General features: G+C 40.4%; 2 protein-coding genes across 2 annotated transcripts; one reads left to right on the top strand and one right to left on the bottom strand.

The window, feature by feature from the left end:
* Positions 1–722: 722 nt before the first annotated feature.
* spag5 (sperm associated antigen 5) lies at positions 723–16062 on the top strand. The gene is made up of 25 exons (XM_030434861.1): positions 723–757; positions 1266–1336; positions 1429–1527; positions 1616–3906; positions 4029–4218; positions 4362–4478; positions 4592–4684; positions 4796–4930; positions 5357–5476; positions 5566–5658; positions 6242–6376; positions 6466–6559; positions 6674–6821; positions 6926–6976; positions 7365–7539; positions 10013–10146; positions 12159–12327; positions 12612–12759; positions 12960–13206; positions 14691–14823; positions 14948–15028; positions 15157–15306; positions 15449–15523; positions 15691–15771; positions 15871–16062. Exons 2-25 carry the CDS (start codon positions 1298–1300, stop codon positions 15940–15942), a joined length of 5070 nt encoding a protein of 1689 aa, XP_030290721.1. The 5' UTR covers positions 723–757; positions 1266–1297; the 3' UTR covers positions 15943–16062.
* Positions 16063–18331: 2269 nt separating this feature from the next.
* On the bottom strand, positions 18332–19999 carry foxe1 (forkhead box E1). Its single transcript, XM_030412880.1, has one exon. The coding sequence runs from the start codon at positions 19659–19661 to the stop codon at positions 18570–18572; it is 1092 nt and encodes a 363-aa protein (XP_030268740.1). The 5' UTR covers positions 19662–19999; the 3' UTR covers positions 18332–18569.
* Positions 20000–24298: the final 4299 nt, after the last annotated feature.

The raw sequence follows: 24298 nt of genomic DNA on the forward strand, positions 1-24298 counted from the left end.
TGCATAGATCCCCTACTAGGATCAATACAATATTTCTTATTCTGCTAGTGTAGAGAAGTAAATCTTACAGTATAGTTTAGACAAAAGTTGTTTATCATTTCCACTTTCAATTATATTTCTTAATTTGGAGGAAGTAACTGGCCCTCTATACACAGTGAGAAATTAACTGTGAGTAGATTTTTGTGTTTATAATGCATGCGTGGCAAAGCTCCCTGTACCCAACAGTTGTAGCAAATCATTTTCCATCTATTGCTTTACAGTGGTGAGTCTGAGAGAGGAGGAGAGTGAGAGGGGATGCTTATGAACAAAGGACATTTTTAGAATTAAGCTGTTATTGGATTGGAAAGTGAGGCAACCTAAATAAACAGGAGAAATACAAGAATGTGGAAAAGGTGGGTTAAATGTCACAAAATCTTTTGATGAGAGCTGTAAATGACATATGAGACAGATTAAATGGACAAACAAGGTCTCAAAAGCAAAAGAGATGTGTTTTTTGTTTCATGCCCAGGCATGAAATTATAAAGAAACTAAATAAGACATAAAAAGAGGAGAAAGGTTATAGATTTCTCTATCAGGAACAAAAAACGCCCTAGTGTAGTGACAGTAACTTCCTGTTGGGGGCAGTAGTATGTGGTAGTACGCGGTACGTCCGCCTTATGTGTCATAAAACAACCGAAGAAGAGTAACGGACCAATCACAGAGCTGACAGTTGTGTTTTGAAAGAAACGCGGTTGGGTTGATGGCAGCTCAACGCTTGGTTTGTTTAACCTATTCTCGTCACTTTTGCTACACCGGTTAAAGTTGGCTGTTTAAAGTTAGAAGGTAAATGTGGTTTTATATTATTTTAGCGGCTGCTATACGGAATTCATAGTTTTCTTGGGTTAAAATTGTCCTTATGTAACGCTGTGAGCTGTGTGTAAACTGACTTGAGTTAACGTAACTTAACGTTACGTTAGCTAACGACCAGCTTTAACGCTTTTAAGAACAAGTTATTTGCTTGCCTACACGCTTGCTAGCATCATCTTAGCAACACATTGTATACTAAGTTAGTGTTATTTCTTACATCTAAGTTATGTTTGGTTAGTTACCAACGCTTATTCATTTTGTTAATAATCTCAAAGTAACTCTGTCAACTGATACTCATACGTAACGTGATGTCAGTTGCTTCTAAGATAGCTTAACATCATTGTCCACCAATCAGTTTTAACCAGGTTTTCTCTTAAAAAAAAAAACTTTAATAGGGAATTGTCTGTCTTGATTTGCAGTCGTAGTAGGAGGTTCCCAGCACTTCAGAGTAATGTCTTCCAGGAAGTCAAGTTCCAGTGGGGAAGGCTTGGTAAGAATTTTGCTCTATGATATGCGACATGCATGTTGTTAAATATGACTGAACAAGCTAATGATATTTTGTTTGTCTTCTGTTAATATTAGCCTTCAAGCAAACGTGCCCCTCTGAGAAGTCTGGAGAATGAAATGCTGCATCTGTCAACTCCATCATCAAAAATCAAGTCAAAATCACTGACAACAGTGGTGGGTGAATACATGTATTTGGAAATGCTTCAACTGTTTGAATTGTTTTCCTGACTTTTTCTTACCCTGCTTTCATTTTAATCCACAGGGTGATGTTCTTGTCTGTAACCCAGAACCATACTCACAATCTCCTCCATTCACCAAATTGATACAAACCAATATATCCAATATGGATATGACAACTGCAGAGACAGCTTCTGGATTTGGAGATGTAACATTTAAATCCTTAATCTGTCCTGGTGGGGAAGTTCAGATTACAGGTGCTTCAGTGTGCACCGAAGAAAGTATTATTTTGCCCAAGAATCAAGCTATGATTAACACTAATGAGACAGAAGATTCGGTTATCTCTGACAGTATGATAGTTCAGTCGTGCTGTGACCACATAGAACATCCCTATCACAATCCTGCAAGGAAACATGCCTCTCTGGTTGATACCCACACAGCTTGTCTCTGTGAAATTTCCAATGCTACTCTGGCGTCTGGGGACTTGGCTGAAAAATGTGCCACACAAGATTTCAGAGCTTTTCAGCAAGATGTCACTTTGAAATTCTTTGTCTGTGATGGTGCTGAGGTGGAAGTCTCTGATATCACCAGACTACAAGATGAGACCATTCCTCTGCCCAAGGCACAGCTTGGTGAACATTTAGAAGACAACGGTGTGAATTCGACAAATCTCTTGGACTGCAGCCAAATACGTCAAGTGGAACATGCAGATCATCCCTACTGTAGCAGTCAAAATGGTGTTTGCGTAAACGCCTCCGCCTCCTCTGAAACCACAAATGGTTCTGATGAGCCTGCTAATGGACTGAGTGATGTAACCTTTAAGTCACTGAACTGCACTGGAGGCGAGATTCAAATTTCAGATGGCACCAGACTTGCAGATGAGACTGTTCCTCTGCCAGCTGACCAAACTGTGGCCTGCAGTGAGTCAACGAATGGTGGTATTGATTCAAGCATTTTAGCTGTTTACCAAGATGTGCAAAACGGTGAAGATCATTTAGATCACCCATACTGTAATGTTGAAATCTATCAATCAACCCCAAGTGGCAACTTCAACATTACCCAGGAACAATTACCATTCAACCTTGATGCTGTGGAAGAGGTAAAACAGATAAGCTTGGTGGTACCTGATGGACCGACTGACACACAAAGGGGTCTTACAGTCAACTCTTTACTCAGTGCCAGAGGTGAGGGTGAAGATTCAGATGGAGCCCGATTGTCTCTGAAGACCTACAATCTGCCTGATGACCAGGCTGTGATCAATCAGACCCTGAATGACAACGGTGTAAATACTTCATTTACACAGGATCAAATTCAACATGACTATGAACAAACCAACAGCCACACGGAAAACAGCAAGATTGTGGTAGATAGTGACCCACCAGCTGTCACTACATCGTCCCTGACTAACGCCTCTTTAAAGTCACTTGGTGATAAATCTGTTCACTCTCAAATGCAAGAACCATCAGAATACGACTTGATACATCCTGAGGACAGTGCATTGCCTTCAGTGTCTCATAAAGCCAGGTCTTCTGAATGTAGCCATCTTGCGGCCTCAGCCACAGCTCCTGTACCTGTGGCAGTGCATCAGGAACCTGTCTCTGATGTGCACCTAAGCAGAGGACCCCATGAATCCAGTGAGGCAAAAGACAGTGCTCTTGGTTCATATGGGAATGAACCTGTTCTTTGTGACTCGGCAGATATAGCCCCTCATCCAGAAAGCCTCCCTGAGGTTTTAAAAGTGCTGTCAAGATGCCCCTCGGTAGCATCAGCTTTGCAATTTGGACTCCTCAGTCCTGTTGTTCGGAGAGCCTCTCTATATTTATTAGGGTCTAATAAGGATCCTGCTGCAGACCCATTTTTGGCTGATGATTCTGCTCTTGAGGATGAAAAGAGCTTCTTAGCTCCTGTTAAAGTCAACCCCGCTGGGTTGTGGGCAGATCACTTGGAGAGCCCCATGCCACGTCCTCTGTTTAACTCTACAGCACTCGGTCGCAAGGCCCAGCCAGGCCCAGTCACTGAGGCTGATGTGGACGTGAACCCTTTTGCAGTGCCTCAGCCTGAAGTGGAGAAGCCAGTTCTGGATGTTCCTTCGGTTCCAGATGGTCCCCTTCAGCAGCAGCTCCGGCAGATGGCAGAGTTCCTCTTATTAGTGACAGGAAAGATGGATCCTGCGGCTGTCTCTGCTCCAATTCCACCTTCTTCTGCTGTCCCAGTCCCATCGGCAAAAGCTACTCCTACAGAATCCCACAGTGTGTGTGTGGGCACCAGTCCTATGAAATTGGTCGACCACAGCGTCAATACATCTGGCCAGTTTGAGAGAAGGAGGGTTTTCTCTGTGGTCGATTCCTGCACTCTGACTGACCCGCTCCTGTGGAAGTAAGTGTAGCCTTTGGATTAGTTATTTAAAAAATTTATTCATGATAACAGCATGGCAAATTCAGCTTTCTGTGTTTTCTGTGTCTGCCTCTCACTGTTTCCTTCTCTTGACGTGCTCTCAGTGTACCTCCAGGCAGCCTAGAGAGTCTTCCCAGACAAGAGCTGGAGCAGAGGTTAAGATCCAGTATGATCATGGTGGAGGCTCTGGTGCAGCAGTTGACTGCAGCCAGGACACATGGCTGTCCTGCTGGCCCGGCCCCTTCAGACCTTAGGGAGAAGCTAGTGCAGACAGACCACACTGAACTCAGTCAGGTGACTTCACAGTCAGATTTTGTTCATTTTTTTTATTTGATTCTTTATATGATGACATCTTAAGTCTAGTTTACCACTGTGTTGATTTTACACAGAGGCCACATTTTCTGTTCAATTGATCATTTATTATGTATTTTATATAGACCTCGATGCACCGAGAACTATATTTGGAGGCTCTGAACAGGATTGGTGAGTTGGAGCTGGATGGAAGTTCTCTACAGAACCTCGTGCAGCGCATGCAGGACATGAAGGTCACCATGGTGAGACACATTCAATAACAAACATGTTCTATGTTGCAAAATTGTTGAAACTTTATAGACTAAACTTGCCTCAAACCCTGATAACTGATGAGTGTCTGTCTTTGTCCCAACAGATGTCTTTGAGTTGTGACACGGATACTGCTCTCTCTAACATGAAGCAAATAGGAGAAGATGTCAAAGTGGATCATCAAAGCCTTGTTTCACATGTAAGTTAACGCGTCTTTCATATCTTTGCCATCTAACAGTCACAGCATGATTTGATGTAATTATCCGGTTGGTATGAAATAGTTGATGTGTATTTTTCCTCTGGTGTTCAGTATGGTCAGATGAAGTCTCTATTAGAGAAAACGAAGGAGACACAGACGGTAATGATGCAGAGGGTCAAAGATGCTCTTCTCCAAAAAGATGACATGAGAATACAAATGGAGGAGGCCTTCACAACCAAGGAAGCTGTAAGCATGGCAACAATATTAACTGTAAATGTGACCTCAGTAGTTCAGTGTGTGTGTTTTGTGTCTAGCTTGATGACTAAATCTAATCTTTGTTTAAGTGGTTCTATTGCAGTTTACAACACAAAATGCTCTTGTCATTATTCTGAATTGATGAAGCCAGTATTTAAAAAAACAGGGGTATACTTTCTTATGATTTTGTTATGAAAAGATGAGGCAAAATTTTTTTTTTAAATGATTCCTGTGCTGATGTTGGTTGATGAGCCAGCCAACTGCGGTATCTCAAAAAAATAAAAAATTCATAGGCCACTTTTTATGTAGCTTTCTGTCTAAAGGAGAATATTCAAACTGCCTTCTAAAGTTGAATACATTTTTGTAGCATTTTTCACTCCAGTAGCATTAAATGTGTGACTGGTTGTGTGTTTTCAGGCCTTCAGTGCGATGGAACAGCTGAGGACACACTGTGCCACAGAAATCTCACAGCTGGAGAGGATTGTGGGGTCTCAGGAAGAACTGTTTGCTGCCCTAAATCAGACTTACCCAGAACTGGTAATAGAGGACAGGCTAAAAACAAAACATCTATTCAGCATACATTCAACAAATGAGTTTAATCTCTCTTTTTTCCCCTACTAAAACAGGTGGCATTAAACCAAGCCCAAACTGAAACGCTGAATTCTGCATCTGACATTTTGTCAACAACCAAAGAGGAGCAATCCAATTTGATGAAAGAAGTATGTTCGAAATGTTTTTTTAAGAGACTCAAATAAGCTTCGTAGCCTTGTTACAATACCTTCACACATTATGAAGCTATTCCCAAAAGTCACAATTTGTAAAGATGCACCCTTAGAAATGATCTTTCTTTCTTTCCAAAGTCTGACCTGCCAATACTGATTTTGGACGATTCCGATTTTCTATCTTAGAAAAATAATTGACAGCTTACACAAACATTTGTGTCCATAATAAAACATTGACTATTAAAAAATCCCTATAAGTTTTTCCAAAAAGTGCACCAGGTTACAAAACCTTCTCTTACTCAAAGTTGTTGCCTAATAATTGGGGCTATAACAATTAGTTGAATAATTTTGTCTTTTGAACGATAGTTATTTGTCAGCTATTTTCATAAACAGTTGTTTCTTAAATGTAAGGATTTGCTGCTTTTTTCATTTATGATATTAACAAAAGAGTCCTTGTTTTCAACATATGCAATTTGAACACTAAAAACAGAACCAACAGTGTTTTGTTATGAACCATCGTATCTAAATGAAATTTAAATCCAGTAATATTTTTGGTGTTCATGTGGTCATCTTTTCACAGCTCTGCACAGTCAGAGGCCTTCTGCAGAAAACTGTTCCCATACTTCTGAAGCTCAACCAGAAGGCAGCTGCTGCTCTGACAGAGAGGGACGAGCATATCACTGCTAGAGACCAAGCCATTGAAGAGAGAGAGCAGGTCAGATATTTATAATTTAATATGGACACTGTGGTGATGGCTGTGACCCACAAGGATGACTGTTTTTTAAATTTGAATGAACCCAACAGATCGAAGGAGAATGGAACCAGACTAATTTGGATCTCCAAACTGCCAGAGAACAGATTGGTGATTTAAATCTGCAGGTGACAATTCTGACTTCAGGTAAAAAACTGAAATAAATATTTGTAACTTTTATTTGGATATTTCATTCCATGAATAAACAGTCAATATAGTTTGCTTTTCTATCAGCCTTACATATCTTTCTTTTCTTTTCAGAGATGGGTGTGCTGCGCCAGAAGCTAACAGAAAGAGATGAAGAGAGGGGTCAGCTGGAGAGGAAGGCGACAGAGCTGTCTGCTACTGTATCCTCCACTTTGGCCTCCTACACCTTCCTGGAGCAGGCCCTTGCTGCTGAGACTACAAAGTATGACCTCCACAGCTACTATTACATTATTACCAAGTGAGGTCTTGTGACAAAAAATGTCACTGAACTGCAGCAAGCAGGTGCTAAAAATGTTTTTGTTTCAGGTTGCAGCAGTCACGGAAGGACATTCAGCAAGCCAAGGACAGGGCAAACGAGTAAGTGTTGATAATGGTTTTGTTTACTCATAGGTAATTTCAGCATTCAGCATCTTAGCGAAGACAAAATGATTGAAGAAAAGTTTCCTTCTGATGTCTTTATATCACTTGTTAACTTTACACTTATTTCAAAATTCACTAAGACCCATTGATCTGACCCATATAATAATAATAATAATAATAATAATAATAATAATAATAATAATAATAATAATAATAATAATAATAATAATAATAATGTTAGGAATGGGACCCACAGACAGGCATGTATTCAGAGAGCAAACCAAACTCCCTGCCACACATACAACCAAGACAAGACCAACACATACCTGAAAATGTTGCCCAAATACTGAAACTAATGTCACTACCTGTGTTTTATTCTGTCCAGGCTAGAGACGTCACTGGGTCAGTCGGAGCAGAATGTGAGTGAGTTGAGTCAGGCTCTGGCTCAAAGTGAGTGGCAGCTCAGTCAGCTGCAGTCCCTCTCACAATCCCAGAGCGTGGAGATCCAGCAGCTCCAAGAGCTTTGTGCACAACTCAGCAATGTCCGGGAGATGAACGAGGTTAGTTTCTGTGTCTTCCATATCCAACGTACACTTGTAGAACTTCTTTTTTTTAATACAATTGACATGGGATGTGTCTGTGATTTAGACCGCATTTGTTTGGAAGAAATGCCCTTTCTTTATTATTATTTTTTATATGCATTTACCCACTCTGCTTCTGGTCTGGTTCTCACTCCTTATGCACTTGTACTTTAAGCCAACATGGAGCTGAACAATTGAATTTGAGCTTTTATGGTAAACTTTTTCAAAAGATTTTGTATCCTCTTTGCTGTCTTGATTGGAAATAATTTTCTGCTCTAAAAATCATGATTGGAGAGAAAATTTGCTGCAGGCAGTGGAGCTCTCTCAGCTGTTTTGAATGCAGGACAATCCATAAAAAGGCCTCATTCAGGTCCAACCAGGCATAATGAAAACGGCAATCCTTCCATTTATTGAGGGGGTGGTTAGTGCGTGAAGGTTGCAGTGGTGCAGATCATAGGGGTTACTGACAAAATGCAGCAGCCCTGTGCAAAAACTTAAAACTGGAAATATTGTACTGGAATTTCTTGAATTTTGACTTTACCAATTCAAAAGATCTCTCTATTCTGACTTTAAACTTTCCCCAAACTAATTCCTTCATAGGTTAGTTCTTCTTCATGCTCTACTCTATCACAGGTACGCATTTGGATACATTTCACTGTAGCAATGTGGAAAAATCTCACCACAAAAATCACCTCCAAAATGAATAATCTCTATTTACAGTATCCCCCTACATTTGACCTTTTTACCAAACTAATTCCTTCATAGGTTAGTTCTTCATTATCATTCCATCTTCTTCTTGATGTCCTACTCTATCACAGGTACACATTTGTTAAAGTAAAGTAGAAAAATATCATCTCAAAATCACCTCCAAAATGAATAAACTCTATTTACAGTATCCTAAACATTTTTCACTCGATTTAACAAAATGAAAACATTTTCACTTGGTTTCACAAAAAAGACTTTTTTTCACACACCAAAAAATATCTTTCACTGGATTTAACAAAACAAAAATATTCTAATAAACTTTTTCACTCAGTTTCACACATGAAAAAAATGTGTGAAACCAAGTAAAAGGAATTTGAAAAGGAATGTGGAGAAATCTCACCTCAAAATCACCTCAAATGAATAAACTCTATTTTAGCAATGAGGAGGTCAGAATACTGTAAATAGATTTGATGTATTTTAGAGGTGATTTTAAGGTAACATTTCACCACAGTGCCACAGTGAAATGTAACCAAATGTGTGCCTGTGATGGAGTAATACGTCAGGAAGAAGGAAGGAAGGAATTAGTTTGGTGAAAGGTCAAAGTCAGAATAACACAATATGTACAATATTTCCGAATTTCATGCATGATAGGAGATTATATTTGGAGTTACCCAAACACAGCAGACTCCCTACAGAGCTAAGACAGTGCTTTATTATGAAATTTCAACAGGTACAGTGGGAATAATTGGGTTTAATACCATTATGGAGAGATCATGGACAACATCAGAGTGAACAATCACTTCGATTTGTCTGATAAACGATCGGTGAAATAAAACTTACATCTGATTTAAATGAGGAAAATGTTAAATCTTCATAAAGAACACATATTGTGCAAAAGCATGTAGGCTATATGTATCTTTTAGGACCTTCACTTTGCTGTAGGACCATGCTTACCCTATTGACTCTAGTTCAGGTGCAACAAAAATCAGACAGTGGCTCACTTTACCACACTTATGCAAACAGCAGCTCACTTTACAGCAATTCTCTGTGGGGGCTTGATCTCGATGATGAGGCCAGCCGTCTTCTTTGCAGAGGAAGTTACGGTCAAGCCAACTGCGTTAAATAGTCCTCCTCCTCTTCTTCATTGGTTTTACCGGCAGACTAAACTCCACACCGCCATGCACTATATCGGAGTTTATACGTCATGCTATTCACTGACTAGTGTCTTCAGTGAGTGAGAACGGGACGTGAGGCTCCAAAAATAGAAAATCAATATGTCGCGTCAAATGTTGATATTGTGGACCGGACCGCCACAAATAAATTTATGTGTGGGAAACACTGCTACTACTGTATCATTTTAGTGTGGTTGACATTACACATTTATGTGTCAGGGTGAAACCAATACTGATATATAGGTAAAAAAAAGAAACATGCACAAACATTCAAGTCTGTCAATTTAGGATAAAGATGCTGCTAACTTGTTGCAGATAGAGAAGAAGACTAAGTTGGGGGCAGGAAACTGGGCCCTACCCAGATGGCCTTCACAGACCAAATGATACTCTCACAGTTGTGTCCTCCCATTCTGCCGCACAACCCTGCAGTTATTGCCACAGCGCCTGATTTGGTTAAATCAGTCAAGACTTGTTCATTCACTCAGCAAAGGCTGCTGTCATCACTGGATTAGTACATGACTTCTGGTTTCTGGTGGATTTCTGGTTTAATTTCCTGTTGTCTCTGTGTATGTTAGTTCTTGCAGATGGAGAATGAGTTGGCGAGAGAGCAGATGTCTGAAAGTGAGCGTATGCTGAGTTCCAACTTGCAGGGGCTCCGTGAGAGGAACATCCAGTGTGAGGACCTAAAAGGAGAACTAAATAAACTTCAGTAAGTTTAAGCTAACACCTGTTTGTGGGTGACTTTTTATACATTTTATGTTTAAAGTTAAAAAAACAGTTAATGTGCCGTTATCCAGATTTAGCAGATTGTTGTCAGGTTGACAACACCACTGAGCACTTATTTACTTAAAGTCCGTGTAAAGCGGCAAAAAAATTGTGTTATGAGTTTGTCACACCAAAGAAACATGTATCATTGACCACTGAGCCAAATTTGAAAGATTAAAAAAATTGTTAAGTATATAAAATTAGGTCTCAAAATCATGGAAAAACAAGCACTTTTTCTGCTGTGAAACGCTGGGGGCGTGTCAGTCAGCGTGTCATGTTAATGACGTCGGTGTCTCCCCAGGTGTTCCCCAGGTGTTCCCCTTGTCTATCTAAACCCGCGGACAGTTTATAATCATATAGATGCTGTTATAACGTGTAGTGATTGAGATCCTGACCCACTAAACATCCTGGAAAGTGACGGAGTGAAGTTTTTCGCGCTAAATTACATAATTATACATAATCACCATCAGTAAACAGGACGCTGTCTGACTCTGTCACTCGCGGGGACGGAGGCTGTTTTCTGGGGGACAGTTTCCTGTAGTCTCGGTCAGGAGGGCTGGCGGTCGCGGTGATTTATTTTCGTTAAACACTCGGTGAGTTAAACACTCTTGTGACAAGCGTGACAGACGCTGTTTTGTGAGCAGAAATGTGAGGAAGAGTCGGGAGGACAGGGAGGGGACGGACAGGAGGACAGACGCTTCTCCACATACAGCTGTGGTATTTGTTTTCCTCATATAAGTCGCTAAAGACAGTTACAGTTACTACGTTACTTTTGTTCGGTCATGTAACGTTGCTTTGTGGGACATTTCTCTGTATTTAGTTGAGTGAAGGACCTGTGCAGTTATCAGACTGTCTGATCAACACGCCCTCGCTCCGCGCCTCCGGATTATCCGTTCACACTGGGACGGCTCACCAATAATGCGGCCCTGATACTACTGCCATATACCGCCGGTGGGACCCGGCATAATCTGGCCGCTGCCGCCGCCACCACCGCAGCTGCAGCCGACCCACTCCGTCCCGCTGACGGCGGGTCCCACCGGCATAATGTGGCCGCCGCCGTCAGCGGGACGGAGTGGGTCGGCTGCAGCTGCGGTGGTGGTGGTGGTGGCGGCGGCGGCGGCGGCAGCCACATTATGCCGGTGGGACCCACCGTCAGCGGGACAGAGAGTGTCAGCAGCGGCCACATCTCCTCGTCGGCGGGAGGAGAGGATGCAAGCCGGGGACAGAGTTGACCAGCGTCAACGGACTCCCCCGTTTCCTTACGTTGTCATCCGAAGGAAACTTAAATAAGATAACAGCGCCGTCACCCTGCACACTGTGGCATCCAGGAAAGATGCAGAGCGATGTGGAGGAGACATGACTGGTTAGCTGACTGGTTGACTGGTTAGCTAGCTGCAAACTATTGTAAGCAATGCTATCCGAGACTTGAGAGCGAGTGGGAGAACCGCTGAAGCCGAGCGCTGAACGTATTTATAGCACTTCCGCAGCAGGGCGGGGTATATGCAAATCATATAGCCGCGTTACGTAATGCGGCCATGATTTGCATGATTTCTGACCCGCCCATTAAATCCTGAACACAGAAATGTTGAAAAACTGTTTGTGAGCCTAGCTCCAAAATTAAATTCTACATGGCCGAATGGCTTTTACATGTTTTAAGTAAACACATTTATGACCTGTTTGATGTGTTAAGAAGAAAATGGCTGATTTTGGTTTACACGGACTTTAATAAACTTGTTTGTTGCTTATTGCGTTGTTTGTGGTATGTAATATATTTGATATATTATGTTGGATTCTTTTGTCGTATTTATTAAACAGACAATGACGGTAAAGGCAAATATCTCTGTGTGCATGCAGCTGTATTAAATTTCAACAAATCTTATGCTAAATGCTAAATTGTTTAAAAACTGTTTAATCTGTATCCTGTTACATGATAACTTGTCTGTATGTACGATGCAGGCTTGAGAACAGGAGTTTGAAGGAGGAGCTGGAAACCACAAAGTTTAAAGCCAGTGCCACCGAACTCGAGCTCGGTGACAAACTGGCGCAAACGGGCACTGAGATTACTTTGCTGCATCACACACTGCGAGGGCTGACCAATGAGCTACACACAGCTCTCAATGACCAGGTAAAAACTACCTAAAGCAGAACATACAGATTTCACCGCCTTTGCCTATGTTTATTTTTGATTCAGGTATGCAGCATGTAAGGCTTTACTGTATTTGTAATAAACTGGAGGTGAAGGTGGAACCACTTATTTTGTTAAGTTAGTCAGTTATGGTTTAAGATTCTAAAAACTATTTTTATGAAAGCAAGTTGAACTAAATTGGATTTAAAAAATATGCGAAGGTAAGTGGACTGCGGAGAAAATTTTTTTTTTTTCATGCAGGCTTGTATGTTGTAATTCTTTAGAAACAAGACCCACTGAAGGATAAAGAGTCTCAAGCAGTCTACAACGTAGAGCGTCGTCACCCCTCCTGCTCCTTTGTCGACAGCATCATGGTTGCATTAACTACTGAGAAGGAAGAAAACGCCAACACAGAGACACCTCTCAGACCAGGTACTGTGATACTTTTTCTAGAATGTAATAACTGTCAGGCATCTCAGTGTTTACAATCTTGAAAGGCATTTTGAAGGGACGGTAATTGCATGCCTACAATTGAACAATCAACACCCTGAATTCAGTTCAGAGAGGGCTTAAATGCCATTTAATGACTTTGGGCTATAGAAAATCTAAGTTGTTGTTCACTATCTCTTCAGTCTCCTCAGACGTGCCTGAGCCACAGTGTGAAACTTTGTTCAGTGAGACGAGTGCCTTCACTCGCATTGCAGCCATCACCCCAAAAAAGAATTTGAACGCAGTAGAGTTTGAGCCCGAAGATGACGACCAGAACAGCTTGGCAAAGCTGTTCGCCGGCCTGGACAGCACCGTCACAGAGCTCAGCAGCACCCTGAAGCTGGTGCTGCAGCGTAAAGATGCCCAGCTGGAGGAGCTGCACAACAACATGTAAGTGATTTGACCAAAAAAAAAACATGAAGGAATCGGTTTCAAAGTTATGACTAAATAAATTTAGGACCCCAACTAAAAATAACTTAAATTATTAGATGAGTTGCTAATTATTAATCATCATTAATCATCGATAAACTGCTTTGTTTTGAAAATATTAGAAAACTGTAAAGAATGCCAGCACAATGGAGCAAAACAGAAAATTATTTTGTGGGGGAAAAGTTGGGAGGCAGGAAATGCTTATTTTTTGCTTGAAAAAATACTTGGAGGTCTTGCACGTAAGATTTAGTGAGATCTAGCTGTGAGAGATCAAAAACACAAATGGAGCTCTCTCGAGCCAGTGTTTGGTTTGTCCTTTCTTGGCTTCTGTAGAAACATGTTTGGAAGAGGACCCTCTTTCCTCGGTAGATATCGAAATTCCAACAATTCTCATTTTGAGGTAATTAAACACTCAATGACTCAAACAATGATTACATAACTATTATATTCCATTTCTGCCAATATATCTCCCTAAATCCTACACACTGGATCTTTAAACAATGACTTAATTGAAAGAAAATGAATCGACCAACAATTCCACTAAGTTATTTTCATTAAGAATTTTTCAGCTGTTAATTACTTTTCTCGATTAATCAACATTTTTTTTCATAAAAGAACATTTCATTCAAATCTTGAAATTCAGTCATTACCAATTCACAAGTTTCCAATTCCACAAAACATTTCTGGAGCTTCACAGAAAACCAACTTTGCAGCATCAAAAACATGATCCATACTTCTTGTCCAGTGTAATCCCCCAAATTGATTACACCCTCAGCACCTTTAGTTAGCAGCAGTGAAAATTTTGTCTTGGAATGAATGTCCACCCAATGTCTCATCCATGAGGGGCTGAATAGATGATGACAAAATGTTCATGTTTTATCATTTAAGCCAGGGAGGATTTCATTTAATTACTTGTTTTAGCCGACCGATGGCTTAAAAACCAGATTATATTGAATTCATTATCTCATTAGACAATAATAGACGCTAATCCTCACAATTTAGAACTTGGAGCTGAAGAACAATTCATGTCTTTGTTCAGAAGAATTGACTCACTCAATTTATTAATTAGTTGCTGCAACTTCAACAGTCGACTAGATGCTCAAGCGATGAGAAAAGCAGATGTGAAAGACAACTCTGGAGCACCAGCTCAAAGATACTCTGCATTTTATTCAAACAACATGCTTTGGTACAAGGCCTTCATCGAAGTTTTGTTTTGATGGGGCCATAGATAAGGGGACATATACAGTTTGTTAATACATTTGATATATATTCTCTAAAGATTAGAGATTTTTTTTATTTTGAGTTTTGAGTTTTCTTTAGCATTTTACAAATTAGTTAAGAAGAGCATTGTATGTTTATATGAGCATTATGCAAAACTTAAGGTGATGCACGTAGATTAGCTTCTTGTCCAGCATTTTCTAATGTGTATGTATTTTAAATTCCAGCTGTGGCCTCCAGGTGGAGCAGCAGGCCGCAAACAACAGACACCAGTCTGAGGTGCTCGAGCTCAAGAATCAACTCAGCCGTCTGAACAGCCTGGCTGAGAGGGGAAATCAGGCACTGCAGCAGAAAGCTCAGGTAAGAAATACTTGACATCTCTGTGGCAGCTAATCAAATTTAAAATGGGCACAGATGTACTGATGGAAATTATCTAGTTGAGCTGAGAAAAGCACTGAAACATTCCTGTAATCTCTTTACACAGGACGAGAAAACTGTGGCAAAGTTGATGTCAGAAGTACAGGAGACCCAGGAAGTTCTGAATAGACACAAGACTGACAGTAACGTAAGGCACAAAGTCCTTATTTATTAATGAAATATAAAATACCCAGAACACATTTGGCGTAATGTCACAATTGTTTGCAACATATATATTTGTCTCTTATTTTGTCAAATTTTCAATTTTTTTAACAGGAATTGCGAAAAGAGGTGATCGAGCTTCGTCGTTCTCTCCAGCAATCAATGGCGGAGTCTCAGTTCCTGCGGGAGGAGTTGAGGAAAGCCGCTGGCCAATCGGCTCCTCCAGCACATTTCATGGAAGAGAAGATTCGTTTGTTGAAAGAGGTATCGTCCTGTCCTTTTTATAGTGAGAATTCTCAGATGCAGAATATTTATTAGAATACTTTTAGTTGATGATTGAGAAAACACTTCAGATTTAATAATGCTCACTTTCTCCAACACGAGTCCTTTTGATTTTTATCTGCAGGTGGAGAGACTGAAGTCGAGTCTGCAGGAGGTGGAGCAAGCCAGAGTTAAACTCCTCGAGCGAGCAAAAAGACACGTAAGAATCAGTTTCACGTACTGAAGTAGTCACTGATATTACTGAGTGCATACCACCATGTTTGTTAATCTGCTTTTAATGGGATAATTTGTATACATAACAAAAAACCTGTCGTATGAATGAGGATGTAATCCAGTGTGTTCACGATGTTGTTGTGTCTCACTCAGCAAATCATCCACCAGAACAACCAGCAGAAAAGTGAGAACGAGCTTCAAATGTTGAACCACATGATCAATAAAGTCAGAGAGGTGAGAGATGCATTTCATATTGCTTATTTTTTCATCTTAATGTATCCTGTAAATACTCAATGTGTGTAAGTATGTTTAATGAATGTTCTCTCCACACAGACCCTGCTGTCTTTGCCAGATGTCGTGAAGAACAGTGAACAGCTCCAACAGCTTGTTGAATACATCGGCTGATGTGTTTATTATTGTCACCTTCGTTCATTTTATTTATGTCTGTTATGTTTTAGCTTGTCCTGACTGTTAAGTGTTCATATTTTTAGTATGACTGAAATAAAACAAGTTGTATTTGTTAAAGTTGAGGTCTCTTTTTTTTTTTTTTTTTTTTTTTTGCACATTCCAAGAGTAATGGCAGTGATGCAGTTTTAGAAGTCTTTGAATATTTTGTGTCAGTTTGTCGCTTTTTAACAACACATGCAGACACTATTCTGAAAACAGATGTGTGTCACTGCAAGCTGCACAGTGTTCTTACCTGTTTGTGTTGTGCACCAACGCAGAGAATATACGGGTCCCATGGGTCCTCGACAGAGCTTGAATTTATAAATTTAACCCAACGTTTGTGAATAAGCTGTCTTCATGTGTCTCCCCCGCAGTTTTCTGCAATCACTGCAGCAGCACAATTGAAAAGCGTTCACATACTCGAGCCTTTTTCTCTTTTCTAATGGTGTCTGTGAGCTTCTGTAAAACCTGCTAGTTCTCATAAGAAACATTCTGTGTTGTGACAGCAATTAACCTTTTATCCGTGAGTCAAGCTATTTCTTGTTTCCTTTCAGTGTTGGGCTTAAATTGTCCTTGAATTTGTTAATATCAGATGATTTATTAAAAGAGAGCAGATTGTAGTACTGATACCTGAATTACAATTCTATCGGAGGATCTTGTTCAAATGCTCAAAACATACAACTTAATTTAGAAAGTGTCCTGTGATTATACAGTATCTATCTTGGATGAATTAAATGACGTACTAGCTCACCTGTCTGAGTGCGCAACCTATGTGCAAGCGGCCTGGGCTTGATTCCGGCCCATTTAGTTTCCATCCATCCATCCGTCTTCGTCCGCTTATCCGGGGTCAGGTCGCTCTTTAGTTTATTTTTTTTCTGACGTGAACATAACAGGAACAGTTTGCTGCATGTTTCCCCCTTCTTTCTCCCCAATTTCCTGTCTGTGTACAGCCGTTCTATCTATTTAAGGCTTAAAAAGCCCCTTGCAAAAAATATTTAAACAAAAAAAAAGTGGTGCAATAATAGTGTTTGAATTTAATGTTAAATGTGGTTGGATATGCTGCAGATTATAATATCATACTATAACTCTGCACACATTTTCTAAAGCTGTTAATATTAATTAGGTTTGGTACTGTTTGTGTCCCTTGTTTAATTGTTAATAATTCTATTCTTTTCAGCCTGCCGTTGAACCATAACCAGAGTCGATGTTTGTAAAGCAAATGTTCTTTATCATCACCTCTGTCACTTAAATCTTATATGCAGTTCTAACAATAATTAAACCATTGTCCTTTTTTGAATGATTAGAATCTGACTCCTGTTCACCACTATCGCTAAATCCTCACAGATTTTAAGATTTGAGCCGCACTCCAGAAAAACACCGATCCTTTCAACTAAGGATACAGACAGCGAGTCATATCTGTCAACAAAGCTTTTTTTCTGATAGAAAGTTCAGAGTCTTCCTCGCTATAATGAAGTGTCTCCTCACTAGTCCCATCTTGTCAGATATGCAGACTTTGCGTAAAAGGAGTTTTTTCTTTTTTTCTGGTGCGGCGATGGAGGACTCCCACTACTTAACTTGATAGGCTGAAATATCCTGTTACGAGTCGATTCATTTTCTTGATTAGTGGATCTGTGTGGTAGATTAACTGCGTCTGTGTGTCTAAGTGCTGCGTTGATGTCTGGGCATGATAATTGAGGCCGGTCATGGTGACTGGTAATACCGCGGCTCCAGACACCACTTTAAACCAGCTGAGCTGAAACGCAGAGAAACACAAGCACAAAAGAAACAGATTTTTTGGAGGGAATATTTTGTTCGGGGTGTTTTCTGTTTTGTTTGGCGTAGGCTCTTTTGTATTATAGTTTGATTAGAGCATTATATGATATCAGAATGTGGATAACCACACCAAAATTTCAGCTTTGAACATTTAAAAAACAAAAATATTCTAATGTGACATTTTGGCGCTTTTGCTATAACTGTAATAGCAATAATACATCAATAATTTAAATTAAGTTTTATTCTTGAAGAACAAAAGTGCTATATAAATCCGTTTATTTCCAAAAAAAAGGCAATCTGTTATGCATTTTCACTTAGCAACAAATTACATGCAAATACACTAAAGCCGATGTTCTTCATACAAGCCACTTATTGCAAAGCCTATGACCGTGAAGCACAATAATTTATTCAAACATTTCAAAGTCTGTCACTTAAACTCACCGGTAATGTAATTTATAAAAACTTGCACATTCAATTCATGACAAAAACGAAAAAAAAAAAAAAAAGCTCACAACTGCACACTGTTGGATGAACTTGACACACTCACACGCCGCGAAAAGGCCTTGACATTAAACTGCACGTTTATAGCATCTATCTCAAAGTAAATTACCATCAATACGGAAAATGTGTTGTAGGGTTACTGAAGTGAATCACAGTTGTGTCAGGAGAGGATGTTTTTCATCAGTCTGTTTGTCTCACGGACAAAGAAAAACTGGCTCAAAATCTCTGGCTCACTCAAAGTCTCTGATGTTCCGTTCTCCAGCTTCGCGAGATGCTCGGCTCGAGATGCTCAGCTCGAGATTCTCAGCGGCTCAGATGGCAGACACAAACCTGTCCATATTCCCTGGGTATGTGGGGTGTCTCAGGTAGCCCCCGGGGTTGCCGATAGGACCCGCAGCACTGCTATACTGGGAGAAAGAGCCCAGCGGCACTGGGGAGACCCTGCCGTAATGGTCCATGGCCTCTGCAGACCCGTGGGCTGAGGAATGGAGGCGTCCTGTCACTGCATACCCCTGGCTGTGGCCCTGTCCATAAGAGCTCTGGTGGTGTGGGTGGCCATTTTGCCCGGAGTAGGTGAACCCGGGATGTGAGGAGGAGCGGGATGATATGGCCCCTCCGCATGGTTGGTTCTGGAAAGCTGGGGCTCCCAGGCTGCAGGGAACGGATTCACTTGGATGCCCCTCGGGACTGAAGCTCCGGTTGGGCTGCTGCATCAGCTCCGGCCCTGGACCTCCAAGCATGCTGGCTGGAGTTGGGTGCCCTATGAGGTTATTGATGCTGAACATGCGGGTCTGACCAGGTCCAAACCCAGGAGGAGATGAGGAAGGGTAATAGGCAGAGGTCAGCTGCTGCCCGTAGGGTGGACTGACCGTCATGTTAGGATAGACAGAGTTGGGATATGCGGCCGATCTGGCAATCTGGACAGGAGAGAAGACTGGTGTCTCATGGACATATGAGGTGTAGGTGCTGAGGTCACAGCGCTTAAACCTCTTCCTGCGCCTCAGGAAGCTGCCGCTCTCGAACATGTCCTCTGCGTTCGGGTCCAAAGCCCAGTAGTTGCCCTTGCCTGGCCGCCCCGGCTCCCGAGGGATCTTGATAAAACAGTCATTGAGAGTCAAGTTATGGCGGATTGAGTTCTGCCACTTCTTTGAATTGTCTCTGTAGAAGGGAAAGCGCTCTGTGATGAATTTGTAGATGCCCCCTAAAGTCAGCTTGCGGTCAGGGGAGTGGGCTATGGCCATGGAAATGAGTGCAATGTAGCTGTAAGGGGGTTTCCCTCGCTGGAGAGGTCTCTTTCTTCTCCGACCTCTGGGCTGCTCGTCGGTCTGCACTGGAGGGTTGGAGGCTGATGAGGTGATGTCCGCCGAAGAGTCTTTCTCAACTTTGACCACTGGCATTGTCATGGGCGGTTGAAAAAAAAAATGTCACTTACAGACAGATTAAAGAGCAAACTCACTGCAAGTGCTGCCCGGTGTTCGTACTTCCACAGTTAAGATGACGTTCCCTGGGGAGACAGATTAAATCCTGCACAGTGGAAATCAAAACAAGAGATCAGCCCAGCACACAATCATGCCGGATCACAGCAGTGTTTTCTAAGTAATCACTGTCTTTGAGTCCAAATCCTGCAAGTCTTCAAGAGAGAATCCTGTTTCATGAAGTGCTGCCCTTAGTCCCCCGAGCTGATTGTCAGGTTAAGTTGAAGAGTTAAGGTATGAGCGCGCCAATCCGCAATGTTGAAGGTGTGTGTGTGATAGAATGAGTCACTCCGTGTTACCTGAAGAGTGTATTGCCTCCACCTGAGAGCCACACCCCCTTAAGCATCACATGCTCTCGACATACCTCTGCTTTATAAGGGTCTATTGTTCATGTTCCACAGAGTCTGCTTGCTCTGTGGTGGATATTTTATAAATTTCTAAGTTATTTGCATATTAAATATTCTGAAATGGAAAAAGGATATGAAATATCCAAACCAGATTCTACTTTTCTGACCAGATCTTTTAATAACTTTAACTGTTGTTGGTCAATAATACATGCACCATGAATAGTGAGTTTTGACCTCTGATCACTTTTTATGTTTTAACTTTAACCATCAGATTTATTCTATTCACGACTTCTTTACTTTCACGGACCAAAACTGTCCAAACAAACATTGTTTACTTTTTTTGATATTCAAATCCTCCTTTAAAGCCAACCTCAGTTTATTTAAAAAGGTCCAAAATGGTCCATGTTGTTTTGACGTTTAACACTAAAAGACCTCTTTAGTGGTAACTTATCCTACGTGTTGTTTTTCTACCTTGCTTCCTTGTTTGTTTTGTGCCAGTGGTTGGACAAGCCAGCTGTGTTAAGAGATGTAAATGTTTTCCAGACAAAGGCCAGCCTGTGATTTCAGCATGCAAAATATAGGCCATCATCATAATCCCTGGACGCAACCCGAGAGACAGGAATAACCAACCCCCGACGAGGAAATCGTTCATTGAATTGGTTTTGATTATGAATGTCTTCTAGGAATTAGTGCGAATACTTGCCGGACAATAGAGGTACTTTTTTTTTCCTGTATATTAGTTTATTTTGCACACACGTCTGATTTCAAATCACCGAGCCCATTCGTGATTAGTCTAACCTGTGAAAGCGCTACTTCAGAGTTGACTTTAAACACTATTAAATTCCACCGGCAACAGTGATAGAGACAACGCTGACGCTCTGAGCAGCTCTGGTGGTATGAAGTGACTCCACAGGGCTGGGGTTCACCACCTTAATCACTTAAACAAACAGAGGGAATAACACGGCAGCACACTCCCACCGCTCAACACCAGGCTGGGGTTAACACTGCGGGCATGTGTCAGAGCGGGAGAGCGTGGTGAGAGAGCGTGGGTTTGCTCAGACAAACAGCCTGATGAAAGGTTCAGTCCTGTGAGGAGGGTCGGGGGATGTGGCTCTCAGTCGATGGGCAGGACCTGCAGCACCCTGTTACATGATGGGCTGTCTTGTATGATGCGTTGACATGAGGTAAACATGAGAGTCCAAAGACCTGTTGGCTTCAATTATTTATACCTGCACACTGCAAAATATATAAATTTTGTTATTCCAAGGTTGTGCGTCACAAAACGGAAGAGAAACAAAGACAGATGTTATAAAAAAGTGTATCATAAACTTAAGAAAAAAATTGCTGGACAATTTAAACTTTTTTTAAGGATATATTAAAGCCTTCATAGTTATACTATATATGCAGAATTTAGACATATTTCTTTATTCATTGCTATTTATGATGATTGGATTATCATCAGATAAGGAGGGAGACACTCAGCTGCAGTATGGTGTGATGATTGATGAGATATCGGTCATGTGGTCAGACTAAGCCACTGTTATAACAATATTATGACTGCATGTTACTAATCATATTTAGTTAAACACACCTTCTCTTTAATGTGCACAAAGACAAACTGTGTTGTCTGTTTGTTGATATGCATGTTAAAACAATGTTTTCATTAGATACCAAATGTCGGATTTTGACGAATACTGTGTGTTTATTAGTAATTTATGAGTAAAGTGGGATTTGCCTGAGGTTTAACATGTGTATACTGTGGAAGACTCTGTGTGTGTGTGTGTGTGTGTGTGTGTGTGTGTGTGTGTGTTTGTACACACAGGGCATGCAAAGCTACCTGACGCTCGTGTCAATGAAGGAGAGAAGCTAATGCATGTCACTGAATCAAAGTGGATAGATTTTTTATTTATTTTTATTTTGAGCATTTACAGCTTAAATGTTCAGATGTATCAATACTTATAAAGAGTAGCTGATGAATTGAGTAGTAGATTGGGAGAAAAAATAGTTTTTTTGAACACACTGTGAAATCTGACATAGTGGCTTTATTTAAATGTTTTTTTATAGAAATATAGTAGACTAAGTAAGGTAGACTAATCATTTTCAATTGTTACAACTTTTTAGCTCGTACATTTAAATAAAGTTAACTGTTAAAATGTATCGTGCAGCTGAAGAGTCCGTGGTTTTACTTCAGAAATATGTAAATTAGATATCTTTTTAAGTTGAAAACTTTGAAGACGATCTGAAGATGTCACAAGGGGTTCTGGTGATTCCACACTTTTTTTGATATAGAATATTTAGAAGATGGACACATTTATATGAGTAATTCAAACTGAATGGAGATATCATCAAGAAAATAGTCGTTAGTTGCATTTACAAACCTATGAGAGTGTGAAATGTCTGGTCTTTGGTTCCCTTGTTAGATATTAGCAAAATAAAATTTAAAAACACAGAAATAATTTAAGTGCAGCACATTTCGAAACACTTGTGCCATTATTTAAAAACAATTCACGTCTGTAGTTAGAAAATAAAGTACATATATTTCTAGTTTATGTCTGTCAGGGTGTATTGTAATATTATAATTAAGTGTGTGTTCTTGAACTTTTCTTTTTTTGGGGGGGTTGAAAATGTTAAAAATTCTGTAATCTAAAAATCTGACTTTTTAAAAAAAAGACTTTGTAATCCTAAATTGTTTTTGAGATCCAGTTATTTTTAATACTGGTCAGTGTGATAACCTCACACTTTACCTTTTTGTTGAAAAAAACAAAACAAACCTTCTGTTTTCATTCTTTTTAGAGTGACTGTAACCGATAATGATAGTAATTGTTGCAAGGCTGCATACCGTTACACTGTAAACTGTGACATTTTCCAAGATGGTTATCGTGCTGTACAAAAATAACAAATTGATGCTGTAATTTTTGAGCCAATACGACGATAAAGTGTTTTCGGCCGTGCAGCGCACACAGAACAGCAGTGGTGGTGTTGGTTTATTTAATCTGAGCATGATGTCTTCACATTTAATCAATCCAAATTTGAACTTGTCAACTTACACACACAGTTTGAGCTGTGTTTTTAAGACTCAGCACAAACATATTGGACATTGCATTAAGTTAATGCACTCTTATCAAAATGACTGTAATAATGTGTTTGATTTTGCGGTCACCTCACATCACCTCCTGACAGATGTGATGGACATGCAGTGAAGTGCGCAGTGGACCTCACCCATTTGGCTAAGACAGCTTTTTATGCTTCATGGCTCTGAACAATTAGTGGTGAGTAATTTCTCAGGTACCCGTTGTTACTGGCGCTCAGGCTCATAGCTGCCATAGTTTGCTTATGCATCATGATTTGGCACTCGGAGAGCATTTACTGTTAATATTTGTTCATGAGCTTTTTATCTCCGCGTTTGTGCAGGTGGATTAAAAATATGAGTTGTGCTGCTGAAAGGTGACTCTGTTGTCAACATTTCCAATCAAGAACGTTTAATAGCGTGTTGATGTGACTCCAATGATTGTCAGGTCGTGCCAAAACGGGCTGTGTTGTGTAACCTGAAAAGATCTGGTTCTCTTTTCAGAGACTTCTCTGTCTTGTCTTCTTAAAAACAATGAACACAAATCTTGTTATAATCCTTTAATTGCTTGCTTAGTTTCCCACTAAAGAGAGCTGCTCTAATCGTAACTTTCAAATAAGCAGTAGATAAAATGACAATTGTAAAAAAGAAATCCAGTGGGGGTTGTCATCAAAATCTGCAGTTCCCCTTACCTCTGTGGAACTTCTTAGCATGTGTAAGATTAAGATGATTCACAGTTTCCACAGTGTCAGTTGGCAAAACAGCCCTGATAAACTGACTGTACATTACCTGTCCAGCACTAAACAGCATGCAGAGAATGTTATTGACTCAAAGGGCCGCCTGTTAGTAAATGCTGTCTCTTATGTTAGGAGACTGAAAGTGAAGTATGATCTTTTCCTAAACCTAACAGAGTACTTGTGGTGCGAAACCTTACCAAACCACAAACGTTTGACAAGTCAAAAAGTCTTAATATGTCATGAAATGTTTTACTTTGAGAGTCTAACTGGAAGTTTTATATTACTTATCTTTACTAACTTGACTGACTTGATTTGTGTGACAACAAACACAACAAACAACGATACATATCTCAGAGTATCGGCAAAAAACTAAACAGATGGATGCATCTCAGCTTAAAATAGGGATATGGTTAC

This window comes from Sparus aurata, chromosome 1, assembly GCF_900880675.1.
Source record: "Sparus aurata chromosome 1, fSpaAur1.1, whole genome shotgun sequence".
In the NCBI taxonomy this organism is placed as follows: Eukaryota; Metazoa; Chordata; class Actinopteri; order Spariformes; family Sparidae; genus Sparus; species Sparus aurata.